Source organism: Serinus canaria, chromosome Z (assembly GCF_022539315.1).
Source record: "Serinus canaria isolate serCan28SL12 chromosome Z, serCan2020, whole genome shotgun sequence".
NCBI lineage: Eukaryota > Metazoa > Chordata > Aves > Passeriformes > Fringillidae > Serinus > Serinus canaria.
In genome coordinates this window covers 58,038,112-58,063,178 of record NC_066343.1, presented here as the reverse complement: position 1 = coordinate 58,063,178, position 25,067 = coordinate 58,038,112, and the positions used below count along the sequence as shown (strand labels likewise).

Genomic DNA, 25,067 nt, shown 5'->3' with positions numbered 1-25,067 from the left:
CCTAATGGATCCCTTCCAACTTAGCATATTCTATGATTCTATGACTTGGCTGTTTATTGCCTAAGCACTGTAAGGACTTAATCTTCTTAATGACACAAACTATGTTTCCTACCTAAATGGAAGTAAGTTAAGTAACTGAGTTGAGGGGAGTTTTGATTAAATACACATATACTAAAATACAACCATTTTTAAGACTTCATTACTGCAAGGCTAACAATTAGTTGCATCAAAACAAGAACTAGATGGGATCAGTCATTACAATTTATTCTAACATCAATCCTTATACTAAATAACTAGAAAAAGGGAGGTGCAGCTTGTAATTGAAGTGTTTTGGATAGGTAATTTGTTTTGCACATTGTATTGACCATCATTAGAAAGACATCCTTGTATCTCTCCATCAGGGGAAGCAAAGCTCATTACCTGGCAAATTACAACTTTTGCTGTTTAGAATTACACCAGCTTGTACTCCTGTCTAATTAAAAAAATAATAATTTCTTCACTTGAAGGTTTACTGTGTTACTGTGTCAGCCACTATAAAAACTAGCATGCTGGGTCTAGGAAAGAACTCCACTAACTCCATCTGGCATTTGATAGAAATGGTACATAACATCTTACAGCTTTTCAGGGTCCAAGATTAGTGCTTGTTGTCTTGAGGGACTGGAGAATCAACGTAAAAAACATTTTAAATCATTTCAGTTCAACGCTAAGCCAAGTAAAACTTTTGTATTCACAGCTGTAATCTAGCTTTACATGGATTTACAAATTTGGGTGAGTTTTCTTTCCCCAGAAAAAAGGTATGTGTTCCATACAGCTTAGGTATAGTCTGAGCTCTGGGTGACACTGCTGCAATGTGTTACCTTGCAGCTACAATTAAGTCCCGTTTGAGATTTGCTATACTTCAGCCATAATGTTTCATATGTCTGAGGGAAGCCATTAATCCTTAGCTACCTGCCTCACTGCATGCTGCATTTTTCACTCCTCGGTGTACCTCTACGTAGATGATAGCATGTGCAGAGTTCTTGAGAGTGCATTCAGAGTTACTGCTAAATATCTCTGGAAATGAAGTAGCAAACACAGTGCAGATGCATGAAGAGCTTTACAAATAAAAAAAGGTTTCCAGACATTTATTTCTGGAACTGTACACCAGGTATTAAAGTACAACAAATACAAAATAATGCTCAAAAAAATCAGTGTTTATGTACAAATATTAAAACCAATGCAACAACAGCGACTTCCTCTTGAACATCTGATACTAAAACATGTTCCGATTGTCACTTGATTTGTTGTTATGCACAGGGTAGTTATTTTGAACTGAGAATAACTGGAATCTCTGTTTTATTAGGAAGACTATAACCATTCCTACTTTATTGTACAATTGATAGCATCTTCCTCCCTCTTTCAATGAAAAATAGGAATAATAAAAATAGTAACCTTGTCATTATCTTACAAATTACTGTATTTAATTTCCCTGTCTGCAGACGATGTGCTTGTAATGCTGGGCAAATAGCGTCCCTGTTGGTCAGTTTATCCATTAGTTTACATTCAAAGTTGAAATACTCATTAGAGACTTTGGTTAAATTAAGTAGTATCACTGTATCCTACGTGAACTGAAGTTTTCCTGTATTTTTGACTCTCAGTTTTCAATTGCACAATTCACTGACCTAATTGTACACAATTTCATATTCTTCAAAACAGTATTGTACATCCTTCAAGTAAATTCAGCAGTTTGACCATTACAAGAGGAAGACTAAACACTTAAAAACCTAGCATGGGAAGATGACAAGTGACCAACTGTGGTATTGCTATAATCACAGCACCAGTTACACTTCTACATTAATCTGCTACCCTCTTCATATTCCCTGTACATAAAAAGGATACATTTACCAACACTGCAATTGCCCATTATGGATTTTTTGGTTTGTCTGTATGAAGAAAACACGTGGCAATGGACAAAGAATTCATCACAGTTTGTTACAAGAATTGTGCTTCACTGTGTAATAGCCAAGGCATTGTGATTTCTTCACATGATTGCAATTCAGTTATCTCCATGCTGACTTTCAAAACACAATTCTTTTAATAAACAGTAACAAGTTCTCCATTAAATGTTTAAACTGAGAGAAAAAAAGTAAGTCCAGCTTTTAAAAGTAAAGTTCAATAAATAGCTATTTTACATGGATAAAGTCATAGTGGTACAAATTTATGGATGTCACATCAAGCATGCACAAAAATGTTACTATACACAGAAGTAGTCAGAAAATATTGAAAGAGATATCTAAAAAGATATGAAGAATTTACATATTTACGAAATCTTGCAAATTATTGCCTCATTTTAACAAGGAATTAAAAGTAAACGATACCAGCTAGCTCGCCAACAGGCTAAATAAGATCAGCATTTATTAGACTACCCGGAAATCATTTTTCTCTCATATCATTTTCTGAATTTTGGTCAAAGTCTTTATTAAATAACTAAAGTGTCCATTCAACTTGCTGACAACCCAAACCTTAGACAAGTCTCTGCCTACTTTAAGAGCCCAGCAATGCATAGATAAACTGAGTAAATTACTGCATCAACTAATGAAAATGGGTGTGTTCATTTAAGTGCAACTGGTATAAGCATTCAGTCATCTTTGTATGATTTTTATACAAGACCAGCCACTCACTGTAAACCCACAGATAAACTTGAATGTATAACAATGGAAGATTATGGCCAGAATTCTAAAAAATTACTTAAAATGGGCTGATTCATAAACAAAGGAAACAAGGTACAAAGTTCAGCACAAAACACAGCAGTAAGAAGCTGAGAACTTGGCTAAAAATGTCAAGAGTACAACACAGGGCCAAGGCTACCCGTTATTTACTGTGTACTTACTAACGTTAAATATTTCAGATGTTTAAGTTAAGAACTAATTACAAAATCATATCTACTTTTGTCCACTGTGCTAAACTAATTTGTTTTTAATATGATAAATGTGCTAATGCATAAACACTTCAAAGCAATCTTCATTACAATGCTGTAAAGAAAACTCCATATGCTGCATCTGAAACTTGGGATATCAATGCAGTTCACAGTATGCATAATAAATACCCTCTTCCCTTTCAAATATTAAAGTCACTACCTTCTAATTGCTCAGCACAACCTTGAAGCAACTATTGAAAAGATCAACAATGCAAACTTAATTGCTTGAATAATGAAAACAAATTAGTGGCAATTAAACTTGTAATACAAACAGTGCAAAGAAAAAGTATGGAGGGACAGGAGTAATCCTATTGAAGGGAAGTTCAGGCTTTCATTAGAACACCCTGCAAGTTGTATGCTACAACATGTTACAAGCCAATACTTGACAAACATCCTGGATGGCTAAATTGCACTCAAGGTTCAAAATAAAAAATGTAATGAAGTTAAATAGTTGCTTTTTACTCATCCTTTCCTATTTGACCAAAGAAGTGAAGTGCCATTTTGAAGCCAATGACTTGCCAAAACAAATAAATGCAATCCACACTAAATAAAAACTTTCAAGCATGTACTTCAAGGTTCTACTACACTATATAAACTAGATAGTCCCTCAAAACTGTAATACTTAGAACTGCAGTGCTCCAAACAACTTAAGATGTCTTCCAAATGTAGACTGTTTAGTGGTAAATCCTAAGCTGTGCAGACTGTAGCTTTATACATCAGCTGCCTTAGGAAAGTTAAGGTACACGATTGCATTGCTCTTCAAAGTTGTGGACAAACCCCTACCAAATACAATATAGCCTAAAACTCATCTGTCTGAGCCAGTAAGTTTAAAGTACACAGACATCTATGGCAGCATGATTACTTCTCTGTAAGGTAGCCATGACCTTTAATTTTTCAACAGCATTCAAGTGCAGATCTTCACTTTACTCATCTTAAGTCCCTTGTGCTAGCTTCCACCAACATGAATTTGCTGCTTTGTAAACTGAAGTGCTCTAGTTTAGTATCACATGAGAGAAGGTTCTATTTAAAAAACATCCTTGTATGTTTGTGCAGTTTAAAATAAACAAACCCATCCCTGCCTTTAGAAGGGGGAAAAAAAATGCTACATTGAGCAGGGATCAGGATCCGTACCTGTAAACATTGTTATTCCACTGCATCCATTACGGCAAAAGTAACTTACTAAAAAAGCCACTCCAATCCGTTCAGAACTTCTGTGCTGGTTTTGAAATGGTGGCCTCCGTCTACAGGCTTTAGGAAAAAAAACTGAAGCAGAGCTTAAAGCTGCATCACAGAGTTCTCTTAGTCCCAAACTCTGCCACACATCCTATGACATTTCCACATTTATGGACTGAAAAAAGAAATTACTCTTGATAAATCAAGATATAGTTCTATACATACAAAGACATCACTGATGTCATAAAGTTCAAACTTCCAGTGAAAGACTAAGCAAACCTGATAGCTCCCATCAAGTTTACTACTACTGCATAAAGTACCCACTGTTTGTTTAGTTTTCCACAGTCATTCTGAATGAAGGGCAGCATGGTGGAGAGCGTGGGTATTGATAAAACCATTTGTCTCATTTGCAGATAGACTGCTGAAGTCAGCCACTGAAACAGCCATTTTGGCACTAGTAATGTGGTGTGTGTGGTTCTCGAAGTCCACACCAAGGTTATTTACAGAGACATCATTCATGAAAGATTCTGGGACAGCAATCCCCATTTTCAATCTCTTCGCAGGTCTTTCTGCCTCCTCACTGCACATGTTCATTTGGTTTAGCTCTGAATGATAAAAGCCAGTCTCAAATAAATTAAAACAATCACTTTCACCATTGCTAGGCAAGTTAAGCAATTCTTCTGTTCCAACAGGCACATGATTAACTGGTGCTCGGGGTAAACTGTCCATGGGAGGAAAAGCATCATCCAGGCAGTTCACATCTGAAGTGTGGCAGACTGTAGCTACACTGTTTGTCAGTGCTGGAAAACAGATGAACACAAATGCAAATTAAATAGTTGTTTGTGTAATTTCAACAAAGATATTTTTTTTTCTTGATTTACCTGTCAAGTCATTGGCAGTGATAGAGTTCAGAATGCTTAGCTGTTGGTCAGGAATGTTTTCTGTTCGACTATTAGATGTTAAGGCTGAAGAATGCACAGCTCCTCCAAGGGATTCTGCTTCATCTACCAAACGATCCATGTAGTCCCTAAAACGATATTGCATCCATGAAGTATTATGTAACTAGAAAACAAGACCTATAAATGATGATAGATTTAATTTCAGTTGCCATAGCCACTGAAGGTTTACAGTGCAATGACAGAAGTGGGTTGGGGGGAAGTCTTCCACATTTACAATTTGTAACAGAAACACATTCCAAGAACATTTTACTTACGTAACTCCTGGATGATGGTTATATTTCTTCTTTCCAAATCGTGTTTGCTGAGCAAAGTAATCATAACGTTCCGACTTTTTCCACATGTAGTAGAAAGCCACACACTCAGCAACTGTTCTAGTTCTTACCTAAATGGCAACAAGAAGAATTGACAGGATTCATGCAAACATTTGGGGTTTGTCATCTTTCCAATTCCCACTCCTGCAATATTATTAGTTTTTATTGCTCTGGAACAAATCTTTGCAGACTTCAAACAGACCTATAGTTTCAAGTATTACATTTGTTCTACTCAATGCATAATTGGATTTTTTTTTAACTGGGCTGAAGCTCTATCTACATCTGAAGTACTTAGACATATATATAAACATTTTTTAAACTGTAAGATATACCCTTTCTTATGATGGAAAAAACTGAGCAAATCAATGATCTAAGACGATTGAAGTACCAAAAACTCTGGATATGTGTTTCTTTGGGAAAGTCCAGAACTGTGGAGGCTTTGACAACAGAGTCGCCAAACGAGAGCAGTAAATGCTGAAACAAAAAAAACCTAGTCTTGTTGAGAAGGTAGTAAGGACTGAAAAGACTCGTTTTGATCTATGTTGTTTCTCTCTTTTGAAAAAATGGAGGTGCTATGTGAAGTCAGTTTCTTGGAGAAAAACTCATTACTTCCACTTTTATGTACTTTTTTTATGCAGAAACATTTCACATCACCATCACATTACCCACAGTTCCAGTTTTACAACTCTATCCAATATACAGTACTATCCAATACAGTCTGGCAGTAAAATTTATTTGAGTGCTTTCAAACATACAGAAGTATCAGCAGCAAACCCAAAATACCTTGGGGGCAGTAATAAACCTTGCTATTTAGGCCCAGATGTACCAGGAAGGGGAAGAAATTAACAGATACTAATGCATGAAGTCTAAGTTGACAAAGCTTTGCACTGCAGGGATAATGAAACACATCTTGTTAAGCTCCTCCACACACTAAAACTTGTCTAGCTGATACTTCTGTATACAAGTGACATCACCTTATGCTGGATCCCAGAACTTTCCCTAAACTTTCTTGCCTTTTGCCTGGGAAAAAAATACAGATTTCTTAGGAAATTCTGGTCCATAGTGACAGACACATCAACACATGTGTTTTGCTCTGCATTGGAAAATATATTTTTAATCTCTGATGCATTAATGCTTATTGTTAAAGTCCATTTAAAATCTGAACTATCCAAATTGTTTAGGATGGGTCAAACGAGGTACTGGGCAAGACCAGCAGACAGCTGTTGAACAGCAACCCCAACCCTACAAAGTTCACCTGAAATACAATAAAGACTCCTTTAATATAGTATCAAACGCATAAAAGAGAGATACAAGACATTTGGCAACACTGACATTGTCAACTATTGCTTTTTGATAAAAATAACAAAACGTCCTATTCTTCAGGCACAGAGAAGTCAATCAGAAGCAATCCATACCAAGCTTAGAACTCATTTTTGTCTCAGGAGAGAGAGTATTAGGGATGACTATACCTTATGAAAACACAGAACTCAGCCTGATTCTGTAAACTTGCACCTTCCTGGTGACAGAATAAATTAGGCAAAGATGCATTTTGCCCTCCTATAGCAATGGTATAGAAATACTGTTCACTTCTAGGAAAGGCATGAATTTAAACTGAATTGTAATGCACATGCATGCATAGAAGTAAAGTCAACTTAAGTTGATTTCAGAGACAATATATTAACTCATCTCACAATGCCTAGTATTTCCAATGACATTTGGAAACATTAGTGCAAAGAAAAGAAAAATTAGTTCAAAAATGCCAAAGTTATTTTAATTTTATTCTTATTTCCCTCTTCTGTATGGCTTTTGACAGACTGCCTTCACATACTATTATACAATTTACCAACTCTTCCATTTAACTGTAAAATACTAACCTTGTTTTTCTGTATGAGATGGAAGTCTTTTCCATACATCAGAAGTGCACTTTCAAAGCTTCTGCATTCTTCTTCTGTCCATGCTGTCATCTCTTCTAGATAATTATAAAAGTAGCATGAGAAACTTGATTTCACTCATTAACCTTTTACAAAGAATAAAAATTTTGTTCCTAATGGATGAATATCCAAATGCATTCTAAAAACAAAAAACCAATTCAGTTATTCAGATCCATTTATTTTCCCTACTGAGAAACTATCCTATCTGAAATTTAACGTTCTTCTTTGCAAAGAATGATCTAGAAGAGTTTGATTTCAGAAATCTTTCATACTTGAAGGCAAAGGATATTTCAAAGGTTTATTGCTCTTAATATGTTTGTCATCAAAAAATAGTGTTTGATAAACATCACTGAGTGTGGTGATTTTTCTCAATACTTCTTGTTACACAGGACACAAGGAACAGTGGTTATTGGAAAAAAGAGCAAAGGAAAATCCTGTTTTGATGGATGGCCCCGTGAGTCTGAGTGAGCATCACAGACAAGAAGGCCTGACAGAGCTTCCAGGAGTACAAGCTGGTGCTAGGCCCACACCCTCCCAGGCACTCGGCAGTCCAGGTCATGTCTTACCCAGGAGCCAACTACCAGCCTGGATGTCAGCCTTGGTGCATGGCACTGTAAATCACAGCTGAGACACAGGGATGAACTGTCATCAGGAGGGCAATTCCAACCTGACATTAACAGCCAAATGGATCCAGCTCGAGACAGACTGCCCAGAACATACACCACCTTGCCTGATATCATAAACCCCCTGGTGAGGTAGTTTTTCCTCTCCTGGAAAAGGCATAATGCACCATGGAGAAGTGCCTCAGCACGAAGCCTAGGTCAGGAAGACATACAGGACAAACTGACTGGGAATATAGTTAACATGATCCAGGGCTTTTGAAAAATACGGGATATCAGGGAATCCAGAAAAAAAACCCCAAATAACCACTTGGCTCTATAGAGCCACCGATCTCTTCTAACCCCTTCAGATCTTTTAAAGAGAAACTGCAAATTTCTTTTCTCCTCTTTTCTTTTTTTTAAATAATTAAGCCTACATTTTCTAAAATGGATTTTGGTTTGACCAATAACAACAATCATCACTCAAGAAGACTCTTGTTAATTTCCTATCTTGATTGTAGCTTTGGGTATATATATATAAGTAAGGAGGGATTTCTCAGATATCTTACATTGATAATGGTGATTCAAAAAGTTTCCACTCAACTAGAATTTAAAGCCAGTGGGGGAAAATGAATTCACATGTTTCAAAGTATCTCCAGAAGCAGACACTGAAAACTAGACCTTTCTGCTCCCAGGTGAAAAGTGATAATCAGTCCACTGCACAACTGTTTTCTTCTTTCTCAAGCCCATAAATTTTGCATTCCCTACTACTGAGTTCTCAGCCTTTGAAGAGGAGAAAACACCCCCATGGAAAGTCTCACTGCTAAGAAAGTTGCCTTGGAGTGGTGCATTTTTGATTTCCATAATGAGAACAGTAGTGAGCTTCAGTGGGTAGAGTAGATCATAGTATAATGGCTACTTGAAGAGACAGACTGACAGCATTACAGAATCATAGAATCATTAAGGTTGGAAAAGACCTCCAAGATCATGAAGCTCAATCTTTGATCAAACATCACTGTATCAACTAGACCACAGCACTAAATGCCTTATATCCAGTTGTTTCTTGAACACCCCCAGGGATGGTGATTCCACCACTTTCCCAAAAAATCCATTTCAATGTTTAACAACCCTGTCCATGATGTTCTTTGCAATATCTAATATAAACTTCCCCTGGTGCAGCTTGAGGCCACTGCCTCTCATCCTGTCACTGGTTTCCTGGGAGAAGAAGCCAACCCCCACCCTGCCACAATCGCTTTTCAGGCAGTTGTTGAGAGTGATAAGGTCTCCCCCGAGCCTCCTTTTCTCCAGGATAAACACCCCCAGCTCCCTCAGCTGCTCCTCACAGGACTGGTGCTCCAGACCCTGCCCCAGCTCCACTGCCCTTCTCTGGACTCTCTCCAGCTCCTCAGTGCCTTTCTTGCAGGGAGGGCTCAGAGCTGGACACAGCACTCCAGGTGTGCCCTCACCAGTACTGGGGATAATCCCTGCCCTGGCCCTGCTGGCCACACTATGGCTGATCCAGGCCAGGATGCCATTGGCGTTCTTGGCCACCCGGGCACACCCTGGCTCATGTTCAGCTGCTGTCACCAGCACCCCCAGCTCCTTTCCAGCCACTCTGCCCCAGCCTGTGGCACTGCCTGGGGTTGTTGTGACCCAAGGACAGGACCTGGCACTGGGCCTTGTTGAACCTCTCACCATCAGCCTCAGCCCATGGACGCAGCCTGCCCAGATCCCTCTGCAGAGCCTTCCTGCCCTCCAGCAGTTCAACACTCCCACCCCAAATTGGTTTTGCCTGCAAATGGACTGAGAGTGAATTTGAACCAGATCATTGATAAAAATATTAAACAGAACTCCCCCCAATACTGAGCCCTGGGGAACACACCAGGTGGGTGTAATTCCATTTGCCACCATTCTCTAGGCTCAGCCATCCAGACAGCTTTACCCCAGCAAAGAGAGCCCCTGTCCAAGCCATGGGCTGTCAGCTTCTGCAGGAAAATGCTGAGGAAAATGGTGTCAAAGGCTCAACTGAAGTCTAGGCAGGCAATATCCACAGCCTCTCCCTCATCTACTAGACCTCACTCCTCCATCTATCCCTTACTATTTTAATGAAGGTATAACAATTCCATCTGAACTGGGGATAGGGTATGGGTAAGGACTACTAGTCTTTAGGATGGAATCTTGGCCTCTGAGCTGATGCCCCAGGTTTTATCTTGTATATGTTTCAGATTCTGTGCTGCTTTAGTGTGTGGTTCTGAGCTTCATACTAAGTGTTGGTAAGCTCTCTTCACAGAGTAGGGAGACAAAACAATCCCTTTCCTACCTTGGGACCAAGGACAACCAATCCAGATCAGGCCCAAGAGCATAAACAATGCCAGAATGAAGAGAGAAAAACAAGAAGGATGGGACTTCAGAACCTAAAGCTATAACTGGACAATTAACTCCAATATGCAAATGAACCAGAACTTGTAAAATTGAGAGACCTTGTGACTGGTCCTGCATTTTGTGACCCTTTTGGGCTCATCTTTGGTGTAGCCCTGGCTGGGCTCTTGTGCTGCCCAAGGAGTATCCATTGAGGGCTTTTAATAAATTCCTACTTTATTCTTTAACTCTGTCTAACCTCCGTTCTAGGTCAGCCTTCAGAAGGCATCAAAGCCACAAAAGAACAGAGGTATTTTTCAATCCTGAAATAGAAACCTAAATTCCAAAGAGGTACTGGACTTAGGATACAGCCCCGCAGCTGATATTTTAAGGTTTACACAATCTCTTCTTGTACATGAGGCTTTTAAAGCACTCTTCTTATAGTCCTTATTGCCCCCTCCAGCTTGACCTTAGTGTCCTGATTTTGGCTGAGATAATTTTCTTTCTAGTAGTGATCCCATATAAAAATAATATTGATAACACCCTGATGTTTTAGTTGTTGTAATTAAGGACATTTCAGTGCTCTGCATTGCTCAGGTGTCCCAGAGGCTGGGGGAGCATGGCCAGGAGAGCTAAGCTGACCTAGCCAAAGGGATGTTCCATACACAGACCAACATGGCCGGGATGTGAACTGGGGGGAGCTGGCTGGGAGGGCCAGGAGCTGCTGGGGGATGGGCTGGGATTGGCCAGCAGGTGCTGAGCACCCGTGTCACTGTGCATCACTTGCCTCTCAGGGGTTTTATTCCTCTCTCTTTCCTCTTCGTTGCAATTATTATTGTCATCAGTATCACTATTCTTACTATATTCTTTTTGTGTTTCGATTATTAAACTATTCTTAGGTAAACCCCAAAGTTTTACTTTTTTCCTCTAATTCTCATGTCTACAAGGAAAGGAAGTGGTAGGGCAGAAGTGAGCAAGCAGCTGTGTGGTACTTCAGTTGCCAGCCGGCATTCAACCACTTAGACACCTCCCCTCTCACAGCACCTAAATTGCATACACTAAACTTCACTCTGGATCTGAGCAGAGGGATATCTGCCATAATATCAACTTACAGCAGAGCTCATAACCCATTCTGCTTCACACAATACATATACAAAAATAGAGGACAAAACCCCATCTTTGTTAAATAACAGACTGGTTTTCATTTAAGCGATTAATAAATAAGGATAAACAAGATGGAAGCCCACTTTCCAATGCAGACTCAAGGAAAGCTCCCCATGCCGTATGGAACTATACAACAGAGCCCATGCAGGACTGGCATAGTGTGGGGGCATAAATAAGCCCCCCACAGTGTGGGGGCATAAATAAGCCCCCCCATAAATATTTATGCCCCCCACAGTGTGGGGGCATAAATAAGCCCCCACACTGTGCTAGCACAAATGCTAGCACAGTGTGGGGGCTTATTTATGTACCAACCCACATTCATCAGACTGTAATCAATCACAATCTCAAAGAGATGCTAAATAAATAGTGGGTGAGCAGAATCGCATCTCTCCCCACCCTTCTCCTCAATTTGTTTCACTGTTACAACAGCTTCGGAGGAAAGAAGGGAAGAACAAACGCAAATCCTCAGCTGTTCTACAACCTCAAACTTCTGTAGCAGAACTTACAAACTCTCAGATTACACCTAATTTGTGCTAAAATCATGACAGGGATGTGCTTGATAATGTGATTCCTACTCAAGGATTTTCCACATGACTTTTTTTTTTTTTAAACCACACTTTTCTGAAAAAACAGGTACTCCCTTACCCTGAGATGCCTTTCCATTTGAGCAGTATCTCTCAATTGCTTCTTTAACATTATGGCTGCTTTTAAGAAGTTCATACAGTGCCTATAAAATAAAAAAAGTCTTTAGAAAAAGTCAAAATTTTCTAATATCCAGTCTAGACCTCCAAACTATTCTTCCAGTGAACATATCTAGGGTAAAAAAAATATAGGACTTATTATGTATGATGAAAATTTAAAAATAAGAGCCAAAACCAAAACCACCCAAAAGCTGAGGCAAGATTTAACTAAAAAAATATTAAACACTATATGCAATTATTAAAAAGGCTCAATCTGTCAACAGCATGTCAATCAGAAACATCACAGATCACAAGGCTGCCAGCATTCTACTCGAGATTTTTAAGCATGTGCTTAAAAAGTTTAAGTAAGATCTTGACTTCATAATATCCAACACTGAGTACTAGTGCCTTTATAGTACAAAGCAGAGAAGGAGGCCACATGTTTATTACAGACTTCTGTGTCACAAATGGAACAGGATATAAAACCTACTTGTTCATTGTCCCGTGTATGTAGTCCTTCAGGAATTCTGCCAATCATTTTTTCATTTCCTGTTCTTAAGGAGGTTTCAAAAAGGTATTCTTTAACTTTATTTTCTGAGATGACATCAGGTTTCCAAAGTAGATGGTCTTCATTTTCATAAGCTGACAAAACAGAAATCCATTCATGCCATGTATAACATTTTTTAAGGCTGTAACATTTAAAGTCATTTCACAAAGAGGAACACAGAAGCAATCAAATCAAGCATGACCATGCCACTTTTAAACTGCAGATCACTTTTGCTATTTAGTAATTTTCAACTAAAATTTGCCAAAAATTATGTAACAAAATAGCAATCTATATGGCAATGTAGTGATTTGTTTTTTTGTTCAGTAGCAACTGAATGCTGTTAAGAACTTGGTATGTTGGATGCTCTAAGTGATTAGGGTCTACAGTCCTCCACAGTACATTGAAATGACATCTGCAACTCTCATATAGCTTATTTCAAGGATGATACAAAACACAAGAGCTGACCTGAACCTTTGTTATTCTGTGCATATGTTTCAAGACTAGATTAAACTATAAATCTTTTATTCTGATCAATAGATGTGATTACCATTGCACATCATGTATTATGTACTCTCCGGGTAATGCAGAATTTGAGTTATTTAATTCATACCTAGATTCCTAATGGCTATTACACCAGAAAAGATGGAGATGCTCAAAGCTCTCCTAAAACTGCAGGAAACAACATTAGGCTAAGGTGAAGAATAAAATGACACCTTTCAAAGTTCTTTTACAGTTAGACAACACAGAAAGCTTTCAGTCAGACATGTTCCAAGTGAAAAGTTTATAGGAGTGCAGAACTGCTTTCTAGCTCAATTCTGGTAGCTGGACTACACAGCACAAATGCAAGCCCTTATGTGCCATCCCTAGTTCTTCCACACATACAGAAAAGGCTTTCATTTAACCCTCAGCCCTACTACCAAGCCCAGCCTTCCAGAGTGCTGGTGATAATCCTCTTCAGTTTTCTCTATCAACCAAGACAATGCAGTGCTTTTTGCAGGAGTCCACTACCAATAACCTCAAAAGATGCTCCTTGAGCTCTCTGATCTGGCAGCTATCCCTTTGCTCTTGGTCATGCTATCAGACAACACTTTCACTAGTTATCTCTAGTACCAGCTCATTACAGAGTAAATCATCAGATTAACCCCTCCTTGGTCATCCTCTGGTTATAAGAACTTCCTTAGTTCTTGGCTTCTTAGTTCTTGATAAGGATAAGTCAAGATGTGGAAGTAAAAGAACTACCCACATAAATCCAGTTCTTACTCCTCTATTTCTTGCAACCCACTAGCACCATGCTTGAATTTCAAAAAATTGGAGGCTTTCCTAGATCTTAATCAACACAAAGATATTCACTTCCTAACACTTCCAACTCCATCACTACCAAACATTCTTCTTCTCTATTGCAAAGGATTATTCCTCAAAAGAGCAGGTGGCACTATTGAAAAGATTCAATACAATTCAATCAAATAACATCTCCTTAAATGTTAAAGAACCTTACAGAATATCAAAAATTTACAGAAAAGAAACACAGAATGCCCTTCATTTATTATTACATTACCCTACCTGTTTCTTAATTTCACAGTTGCTCCACCCATGAGCATATATTTTTTTCTTTATTTGCCTTTTTAATTTCACAGCTATATGTGCTATGATTCTAACTAAATTAAAAAAAGCTCTTTAATCCCCCCTCTAGCACAACTGCAGTTTTTAACCTAAATTTGGACTGGAGTAACATCATATTTAGAACACCTAATTTTAAGACACAGCATAACAGGACATATACAAGGAAATTTAAAATAGGTTATTGCTTTGTTTTCCATACCAACTCTGTAACTCGCATGGTTTTACCTGCCAAAAAAAAAAAAAAGCAAGGAAAGAGACTGTTTTGAACAACTTCAGTGTAAACAAAGTTACATGCTCATAGACCAGCTATGATTCTCCAACAAAGGTAACTCCTAACTCCTACAGTTAGCTGACACCTGATATCACCAGACACTTCAGAATTAAGCCTCTAATTTTGTCCTAAGAATGTCCTCTCTAAATTGGAGAGTCACACTTCTGTAAGTATAGTTGTGCTACTTCAATTTTCTAGTACCTTTTTTAATGGCCTCTGAGACTTTACCTAGGTAATTGAATTGACCTTGCAAATTTAAATAATATTTTTCCATCAAGAGCTGTGTATAAACATAAAATAAGAAGTAAAACAATTAGAAGAACATACCCTTTTCGTCATCATTGCATCTGCCAAGGTAAGCTGGAATTTCAGCCTGGTACTGTGAACCAACCATTATTTCCTGAAAATGTAATAAAAGTGAAGAGAAAAAGTGATCAACAATATTTTGTGTATACAAGTATACACAAAAATCATACTGTTTTTTTTTTTTAATCAGCAAAGTTCTAACTTTAAAAAAATATAATTATTACCTTTCTCAAATCTTCAGATGAATTACCATTGTCTGCCTCTACATCTTCACCATCAGATTCCTTATCTCCATCACATGTGGTGTTTGCTTCAGAAACAAAGAAGTTTGCTTTTAGCTATGAAGAATTTTCTGTTCAAGCATAGAACTACAAGATATCATTTACTTTTGAAATGAGCACCTGCTTTTATTCAGGAAGACACTTCTTGTGTGTCTGTTGATCCAGATTTCTACCAAAACCAAACTAGAATGAAGTCAGAACACACTGGTATTTGTATACTGCAGAACTGAAACATTTATCATCACTGCAAACGACACTATATGTACTATATAATGAACACTATATAATGACACTGAATCTAGTATATTTCCTACTGTCAAAAGGAAACAAGATTTTTTTAAAAAAAGCTTATACAAAGAGAAAAAGCAGAAAACTTCCAGGGCTATGACATAGCCTCAAGTTAATCACAAAGAGAGTAAAGCTAAGGGCACACATTTATTACCTACTAAAACCTTTCAACAGAAGTTTAATGGGCATTCACAACATTCCTTTAAACCAGGCTGTCTTAGCACAGAATGAAGATACAGGAGAGACATACAAAATGGAGTAAGTAAAAGAGAGCAAAAGACTCCTTAGTCCTCTTACACCCTGGTTTTTTCCTTTCCTTTAGGAAGAAATACAGCAGAGCCCTCTAAACAACTGAAATACATTACTCCATAGAGTAACTTGTATTTTAAAATCTGGAATGCTGTAGCACTAGGTTCTGAAGCAGTTCTATAGTTGTACAATCCCCAGCACAAGGTAATCGGTAATCTATAGTCGTGACAAAATTAGACCTATTTTGTATTCTCCAACTTCAGAAAAAACATGCTCATAAATTGGGCTGAAATTTTAACTTCATCACAACTAAAACATGATGAACATCAGAGACAATATCCAAGACTGTATGGACTGATGGTCTTGTTCCATAGTAATTAGTAAAATCACCAGCCTATCACTTTTTGGTTTTACAAGTAGAAAGCGAGGGGCTAACCTCAATGAATGGAACAATATGCTTGGGCAATCAGGCAATTATTTTGCCCAATAAATTTAAACTTAAGGAAACAGTCTGTGTAATGTATTAGATAACATGTATCTCAAAACTTAATGTTATCTTAGAATCTGGGAAATGGACAGAGACCAGAAAAAATATGGAACAGCCAACAGCACAGAGAACTGACATCTCCTTCCCTGAAATGGTGGATATTTGATCTTAAAACGTCCAGCTTAATGTTCTAATAAAGTAATATTTTGAAAGAAAACCATGACAGCAGAGAACAAAGATGACTGTTTCTTAATCCTCAGTACAGATGAGGGGCTAAACACATTTCTCAATGAAGCAGCCACACTTAAAATGACATATTCATTAACAGTTCCCAAGTGCCAGCATGTTTTGGAGTTTGTTTAACTGAAAAAGGGGAAAAATTACAATTTTAAAGGTTTTGTATCTCTCTTTCAATACAAATGTCCTGCATTTATCAGACAGCAGCCTGCAAAGGGCTATGATTGCTGGTGACTGAGGCAGCACAATCCATTTATTCCCTCCTCCTCTACAAAAATGAAATCCCCCATGGAATACCTTAACATATTGGCCAAATTAGAACTGTGATATAAGTCCTTCACACTGCTCTAACTCTAGGACACCAGTGAACAAATGAGAGGCAACAGGCAATGAGGAATATCTCATCCAGGATGGATAACTGAACCACAGGTTCTTTCCCATCATAGCTCCATGGATAGTGAAATTTTGGTGGTCATGGGTTTACCGGCCCCATCCCTTATAAAACTACTTTAGCTCACCCCATGAAGTCCTATAGAAAAGTGCTGAATGTGTGAAGGGAAATAATCACAAAGACACTGCATCCCAGTTCACATCCACAGGCTGCACTGAGGAGTCACTGGCTTAAAAGCAGCAGCAAAAATTTTAGTACAGAAACACTAATTTAAAAGAATGGGTTACATGTTCATATAATTCACTAACATATCAAAAACCATGAAGGGTGTTCCTCAATCTGTATTAACTATTGACTATGAAGTCATCGTATTTATAGAGAAATGAATTTTACTTGTGCTCTGAGCAGAGAACCAATTTGTTTTAGGTACTCAGTAAGACCAACCAAAGGCAACATTCATGTACAGCATCCTGCAAAGCACTGGTTTTTAACTCCTGGTACAGAGAGTAGTACTCCTCAATTTTGGTATTTTAAGGTACAAAACTATATATAATGCTGCAACTTTTTGAGTACTGCTATAAAATTAGGTTTCCTACATCTTAGTGGCCGAGGAAAGAAGTCAGTAGCCTCATGTGAAGTAACTGATGGTGTCAAGTCATCAGCAGAGGACTGTGTTTCTTCATCATCACCCGACAAGAGGTCTTTAGCGATTTCCTCCTGTATCATTAAAACAAAAAAATGAAACCTCAGAGTGACTATAAAATACAGACTGGTAAGCACTTAGATTCAGCCAATTGTAAGCCCCATTAATTAAAATGCGTTACCTTCCCATTAGAAAATGTAGCAGACCATACTCCTTTAAAGACAAAGCTGGTTTGCTCCTACTAACTCTAAGAATATAACCTTTCATTTCAGAGTCAAACATAGTGGTTCCCCTCTGTCTTCTATTAAAACAAATGCACAAGAATTAATTTCAAGTATCAATCCCAAATGTTCCTCCAACTGCTTCCAGTAAGAAACACCAATGTAAACTGCCTCACGTTCATTCTGTCATTCTTTGCATCACAGATATACTGAAGCTTTATAAGCCTACTACTGCCTCCTAAACTCTGGGAAAAAGCCAACCAACCAAAAAAAAACCCCAGCCCAATTTTTTTAGACTTTTGCCAAGAGGACAGTTCTAGGTAACAAAACACCAAAAGAATCTGATGTTTTTGTATGTTAAAGAAACAATATTAAGAAAGAAAAGGCACACTTCCTCTACTTGCAGTCATGTTTGAACTCCTCTAACAGAGATTTGGAAGGGAAAGAACTGTATTAGACAACTAGCCGACTACATTTTTGTAGCCTCAACAAGATTGTGAATCGTAATGAGAATCAGATGTGCAGAGCCATCATTATATCCTTATTTCTGTGGAGTTTACCATTACATCATACTCAAAGGAAAAAAAAAAGACATATACTTACTACTTGCATACTTTTTAAGCTCAACTACAAGCTGCTCATGCTTTGTGGCCAAAAATCAGAATAAAATATCAGAATTTAAATTTAACTTGCAAACCACAAAAGCTGAAGTTTCAGGGTTTTGTATCAGCAATGCACCACATGTAGTCACTACATATAAAACAATCTCTCATCCCCCACGGCTGAGAGCTTTCTAAAAGATATGCATTTGAAAATAAAATTCCAAAGCATTCAAGAGTACATTTTCAAGTTATTCTCATACTGTTTTTTGGTACTTGATGTGTGGTGGAAGTCAAGAGTTATTTCTGGACATCGCATATATTATCCAAAAATCCTACTTCTTAACTAAAAAAACACAAAACAAATAACAAACCTCCTACTTAAAAGCTCTTTGCATGTGTTTTAGAAGAACTGTTGACACATTCAGTTTTGTTTTGTACTAATATAGTGACACTAAAGTTGCTGTGCACCATTATCAGAACTACATGCCCAATATCTTTGAAAAGGTAAGATCCCAGAGTGACAATATATATCGAAATTAACAAAGATATGTATTTTGTAACTACAAGAGATTATGACATGTAATTTAAAACCACACAGATTTCTGCTTTTAAACAACAACTCAAGTGAAAATGATTCTGACTTACTTTATCTAGAGTCATATCTGGAAGTTCATCTGCAAGTTCACTCGGAGAGCTATTTGCACTGGAACCTGGCATAACTGGAATCGTGGGCTCATAGCCATAGAATGCTAATAAATCTTCCAATGGCATGTTTCCTTCCTAATACAAGAGGATTTAAAACAGTTCAACATATTGCCAATTACTTGTAAACAGTTCAGGCCTAAGAGAATAAGACATATTTTGAAGAACAGAAACAAAAAACAAAGAAAAACTAAGCTGAAAGCACAAATGATTAAAGGTTTAAAATATTGTGATTCTATGATAACAATAATTCATAAACATGTCTCTTGGCACATACTGAAGCTCGGTCAAGCTGTTGGGGAAGACATTTTACTGGATGCAACTAAAGAGTAAGTATTAAAAATTTCCTCCTTATCTGATGATACTGTGGAACATGATTTGTCAGTATTTCTTCAAGAGAAATACAGAAAACCTTGAAGACTTCATTCTTACATAGCTACAGCTACACATGTGAAAACCCCCACAGAAATAAACCAATACAGCAACTTCTAAGCCCTTCCTTTCATCTCCTGCACAATGATACTTTATTTTAACCACTGATAACGTAACAAGAGAAAGATGGCCAAGAAAAGGCAAAAATCAAGAGAAAGGATTGATTTTTAACTTCTCTTTTCCAATAGCTTTTGATCAAGTGATTCTAATAACTATCATCATACTTGCATCCTAATATAATTAATAAAACAATAAACAGTGAAGATTATTTTTTCACTACCTGGTTCAAGACATTAGAGTACGGAAAATATTTTCAAATATTTACACCTTTGGAAGTTATACCTCTAAAAATGTATTGCTGAACTCACACACTGATCAAATTCCTATTTTTCTTTAGCCAGACAAGGTTTTAGTGCTGCAAAGACTTTTCACAATGGGTAAATAGAAACTCATGTCCAAGTCTTCCCAGGATAAAGACTTAAAGTAATAACGTGTTTAAGATGAGTGTCTTTCAGTTCTTCTTTCTTCTATTACAGAAGCAGTAAGAATTTGGTGGAGAAAAAACTCCATTTTAACCATCAGACCCAGCAAACTGCTTCACTACTATAACAGCAAGCTCATAATCAGCAAAAATATAATTTTAAGGGCAGTAAGGCAAGAAAAAAACATCAGGAGTACAAACACTGTGAGCTCCACATGTAGAAAATTTCTTTTTACATGGACTACACAAACACAGCCTTGTATTTGATGTCAAAAAATACACTTTTTCGGAAGTACGTTGACCAAGACCTGCAGTTATGCTGAGTGGTGTAAGTGGGTTACCAACAGTAATGCAAATAGCATCAATTTCTGGGTGTTCAGTGTTCAGCAGGCATTCAGAATGCATGCTACACTGCCATGGATGAACAAGAGGTGTAAATATGAAAAACTTCTTATTAAGAAGTGAAAAATGGAAGAGAAAAAGCCAAAGAGCACACTGATCATTTTGTACATCCACTGAATGCTAAACTGATGAAACTAAGACACAGAAATACCATTTATATAGCCAATTAATGTGATCCATTATGCATAAACCAGAGTTGTTTGTTTGCATATTGTAAAAGCAAAACCTGACCGACATAATGAAACACAGCTAGATGTCATTTTAACAGTATGCAAAATGTACAGTTTCAACATACAAGTGATCTTAGATAACAGGCCTCTAAAACCTATGTCAGTGATTTCTCTACCAAAGCAAACGTGCTACTAAATCAAAGAAAATATGAGCACCAATACCTTTAAAGAAGCTAAGTTCAGTCTTTTCTGTGATGATGCACTGCTACATCCCAACCTGACTTCTTTTATACAAGCTGCAAATGCATTTTTGCAGAAAACTGCACTATACAATAGAAATTGAAGGGCAGGTTGAATGTTCCTTTCACTAGAAAAGTTACAATAAGTATGAAAAGTAAAATATGTATAGAAAAATACATATGAAATATGTATAGAAAACTACAATATGTACATTCTCAAGGGAGAAAGTCTTTCTTACCTTTTCTAAATCTTCAATTTCAGAGCTGAAATTTTTGCTTTCTTCCATCATTTCCTCTTCTTCGAGAGTTCGCTCATCATCATAATCGTGTACCAGCATTTCAGCAGACGGGTCAAAGTCATGATCCTCAGATGATAAAGAGCCAACTATCAAAAAAAAAACTTAATTTGAGAGATTTTTTTCCCTATACCATCATAAGATATTAAATCCCAGCAAAAAAATTTGCATTTATTCTCTTACAAACAGGATCAGAACTCTCATTTATTCTCTTACAAACAGGATCAGAACTCTCAGTGGAGTAACAAATTTGTAACTACTTGACAAATTCAGCTGCTTTAGACGACCTTTCCTTTTTGTATTAAGTAATAAGGACAGCTTTCTCTCTTGCTACAAACAGAACAGCAGGGAGAAGTACCTAAATGAGCAAAACTAAGTTTCAGGAAATACAATCCCAAATGAATATTTTACTGAATAAAGATTGTTCAAAATACTCTTGAAATCAACATTAAGATACAAAGCACAGACATCAAAAGATAACAGAAGCTGCAAGACTGTCATCTATAAACTCTGATTTTATTGATCTGATTTATATGGTAACAAGTGTATTTTTTTTACTGGCAAACAGGCAATTTAGGTTACGAATTCACATCCTAGTAACAGCAAAATAAGTGAGACTGTCTTCCAATTGATTTAGCCTCACAAATGGATCTTCTAATAAAATTAATTTGTAGCACTAGATCTAGAAAAATAAACACAGCAGAATTTCAAGAAATGCCATGGAAAATACACTAAAAATACCAAAACGGTTCTAATGGAACACATTAATTAACAACCCTGTGTGATACCTCTGTAGTCCAACAGACACTTTTTAATTACTGAAGACAACACTCAGAAGTAATCAAAAAAGTAGTATTATTTTAAATGCACTTTATCATTTCAAAGATTATCATCAGAGTCAACCAATTTTCAAGACGAAAATATTCTTCGTCAGTAGTCAGTATTCTACAGTCAAGAATCACTAAATTACAGGGTTGCTTTGCTCTTTAGTGTTCACTTCTTTATGGCTTTCAGGTTGGAGGAAAAAGACATATTAGTGTATTTCTCTTCCACTTCTGGTTTCCCCTTATATACTAGTGGTCTGTTGCAACCCTTAGCTTTCAAGCATCAAAGAAAAGGTTTACCAAGAATTATTTCTATCAAGGAACTTCTTAAAAAGTTTTGAAAGAAGTAACTACAAATTTTCAACCTTCTTCAAAAAATAATACAATATTCCTCTTTGCACTGCTTTCAGCCTTGAGGCAGCTGTATTTACCAATACTTCTGAGCCTTAAAGAATGCAACTTTTCATAATTTATGCTAAGTATTCATTTTGTACAAGCAGGTAATTGAACTTTGTTCAGCTTTTCTAAGACAAAGCTGTCAAAGTTTGTAAAATCACACTGTAGAGAAACATTCAGGCCAAAAATGCTTTTTATTCACATGTTACTCATATTATGGTCTCACGGAACTTTAAACATAGCTGATGCTACTACAGTTCCAAAGCCAACATTATGTGTTTAATCCTCCTGCTCTTGGTCATCACATTGTGCTCAAGTTTTAAGAAAGTATCAACTGCCCTAATCTAACACACACTTACAAGGGTGTGATTAAGATTATCGCTTCTAATTGTTTTCTAACTCATTTTCCATTTCACTCAAGGGGAAGTTCTCTTCCACAAACTTTACATTAAAAAGTCCCACTTCTCCTGTAGTTCTGAATGTTCAATACCCCATCTGAAATATTCAAAACTATATTGAAAAATACAAACTCAACAAACATCATAATAGTTAAAGATGATGACAAACACTACAGAATGCATTTACATAGAAGCAATATGTTCCCCAAATATTTGAAAACAGCCCCGTTGACGTTAATGATGCTTGGCTGTATAACGTAGTCCAAAGAACCTTAACAGCATTTAGGTACAGCCTTAAAAATTACTTGCTATGATTTGAAACATTTTCTGTTATTACCAAGAAGTAAAAAATTTAGACAAGCCTGTAGTTATCAGCAACAAGAGAAGCTGTCTCTCTCCAGGCTATCTGGCTTTACTGACATGCTGACTCAAAAGTGCTACACAACTCAAATTTCATTTTTGGTTCCTAGGAGCCAATTTTTAACTGCAACTGGACTTAAGTGAAGGATTACATAGCGCACATCTCCTCTGAAAAACCTGGCAGACGGTTAACAGCGTGCACACGAAGCCTTAGGAAAACTACGAGGGGATAAATTTGGGAAGGAGCAGCAAGGAGAGAACGGCGTGCGGGCGACAGGCCGGGTGCCGATGCAGAAGGTGGGCGAGGACGAACCTGGGCTCGAACTCCCAAAGGAAGCCTGCAGGGAAAAGAGAGAGCGAGATAAGAGCGGGCTCCCTGCGGCCCGGCAGCAGGCAGGGCCCTTCACTCCACGCAGCCGTCGGAGCTGCCCCGTTTCCCCGCCACCCCGCTTTTCCCTGCTCCCCTCCAGCCTCAGCCCCAGCGTCCCGCCCTGCTGACCGCTCCATCCCGCTCACCCTCGTCCATCCCTCCTTCCCTCGCTCCCGCCTGCCGCTCTTCGTCCCTCCTCCTCCTCTGGCACAAGCCTCCCCCCCCCCCCCCCCCCCCCCCGGGGCCGCGCCAGGCCCGGCCGGCGATCCCGCTCCCTCCGGCCCCGGCCAGGCGGGACGTGTCACGGACCGGACCGGCCGCCGCCTCGTCCCCGCTCCCAGCCCGGGGCTCGCTCCTCCTCCCTCCCTCCGGGCGGTTCTCCATGGCCCGCGCCACAGCGGCGACACCGCCGGCCCGTCCCGCGGCCCCTCCGCCGCCCGCGGGCCGCGCACCGGCACCGCGCCCGTCCCGCGGCCTGGTCGCGCAGGCTCCGCCGCCCCGGCCCCGTCGCCCCCGTCGGTCCCTCCGAGCAGCCGCGGGGGCGCCTCCCAGGGGTGCCGGAGCGGCGCGAGGGCGCTGCGGGAGGGGGGCCCCGCGGGGCGCCGGGCGAGCCCCGCGCCCGGCCCGCTCTGCCCGCTCACCTCCGCCATATTGGGACGATGGGGCCGAGCGGCGGCGCCGCGCCGAGTGCCCGGATGGCGCCGTGAGCCAATGGCGGCCGCGGGCCCGCCGGACCGTCCGTGCGGGCGCGGGGGGACCGGGACGGGCCGGGCCGGGACGGGCCGGGCGGGGCGGCGGAGGCGGGGCAGCGAGCGCCGGGGACCCGCCGGGACCCTCCTCTAGCGACGCCGCCCCGGCCGGCGACGGCGCTCGTCCCGCCCCAGCCCGGCCCCGCCCGGAGAGGGTGCCCGCCCCGCCGGCGGGGCGGCTGCTGGGGCAGCCAGCGGAGGGCTCGGGGCCGGCCAGAGCCGGGTGACTCCGAGACCCCGGGCCGGGAGCGTCGAGCGGGAGCGGACCTGACCGTGTCACCTCGGTACCGGCTGCTGATGTGCAGGAGAGCTGCCGTCACGCTGACCCCCACGCCATAAGTGTCAGGAACATGAACCAGATCTCCAAAGCTCTCAGCCTTTCTCGTGTGCGTTGTTTGCTCTGGCAAACAAAGAAAGTAAAATTTACTTTGCAGTGCTTTTTATCTAAAACGTGCCGTGTCTGTTACGTGCAAGTTGTATCTACTCCTTTTTACACAATCACGGCATTGTCAGACCGGGAAGGGACCTCAGGAGATTCCCTGGTCCAAACCCCTGCCACAGGGTAGGTGTTCAATGCCGCAAGAGAGGGAGACTCCAGGACTTCCCTGGGCTGCCTGTTCCAGTGCGCTGCCATCCTCAATGTAAAGTTCTTCCTCCTGTTTAGGCGGAACTTTCTTATTTTAATATATGGTCATTACGTCTTGTCCTGTTGCTGGGCACCACTCGAAAGAGTCTGGCACCATCCTGTTGGTACCTGCCTTTGAGATATTTATACACATCAATGAGATCTCCTCTCAGTCTTCTCTAGACTAAACATGCCCAGGTCCTGTAGTCTCTCCTCATTAGAGATGTTATGAATGAGGTCCCTATATGTCTAGAATTTAGCAGCAATTTTAACAGAGCAGCAATTTTATAAAAAATAATAGAATCAAATATAATCAAGCAGGTACAAAATAATTTGGCAGTGGTTTGGA

The 25,067-nt window shown here is 39.4% G+C and overlaps 1 protein-coding gene across 4 annotated transcripts; it reads right to left on the bottom strand.

The window, feature by feature from the left end:
• Positions 1 to 1,108: 1,108 nt before the first annotated feature.
• On the bottom strand, positions 1,109 to 24,224 carry MIER3 (MIER family member 3). 4 transcript variants are annotated; one of them, XM_050986849.1, is made up of 13 exons: positions 23,986 to 24,224; positions 23,127 to 23,312; positions 20,940 to 21,085; positions 18,920 to 19,054; positions 17,405 to 17,525; positions 15,100 to 15,185; positions 14,897 to 14,969; positions 12,622 to 12,773; positions 12,097 to 12,178; positions 7,274 to 7,368; positions 5,343 to 5,470; positions 5,011 to 5,156; positions 1,109 to 4,929 (listed from the first exon to the last, which is right to left on the bottom strand). In XM_050986849.1, the coding sequence occupies exons 3-13, from the start codon at positions 21,036 to 21,038 to the stop codon at positions 4,475 to 4,477; spliced, it is 1,572 nt and encodes a 523-aa protein (XP_050842806.1). In that variant the 5' UTR covers positions 21,039 to 21,085; positions 23,127 to 23,312; positions 23,986 to 24,224; the 3' UTR covers positions 1,109 to 4,474. The 4 variants fall into 4 exon arrangements, with proteins under 4 accessions (XP_050842806.1, XP_050842805.1, XP_050842803.1 ...); XM_050986848.1 differs by having other exon boundaries at positions 23,288 to 23,312; XM_050986846.1 differs by lacking the exon at positions 23,986 to 24,224 and adding an exon at positions 23,654 to 23,743 and having other exon boundaries at positions 23,288 to 23,312.
• Between the last annotated feature and the right edge of the window lie 843 nt (positions 24,225 to 25,067).

Excerpts from the sequence above, each read along its gene's own strand:
- MIER3 (XM_050986846.1), bottom strand. The coding sequence starts at position 23,728 with ATGGAGAACCGCCCGGAGGGAGGGAGGAGGAGCGAGCCCCGGGCTGGG. Across the intron at positions 21,086-23,287 it reads CTTTGGGAGTTCGAGCCCAG|TTGGCTCTTTATCATCTGAG; the intron begins GTTCGTCCTCGC and ends TTTTTTTGATAG. Across the intron at positions 5,471-7,273 it reads ATCTCATACAGAAAAACAAG|GTAAGAACTAGAACAGTTGC; the intron begins GTTAGTATTTTA and ends GTTGCCATTTAG.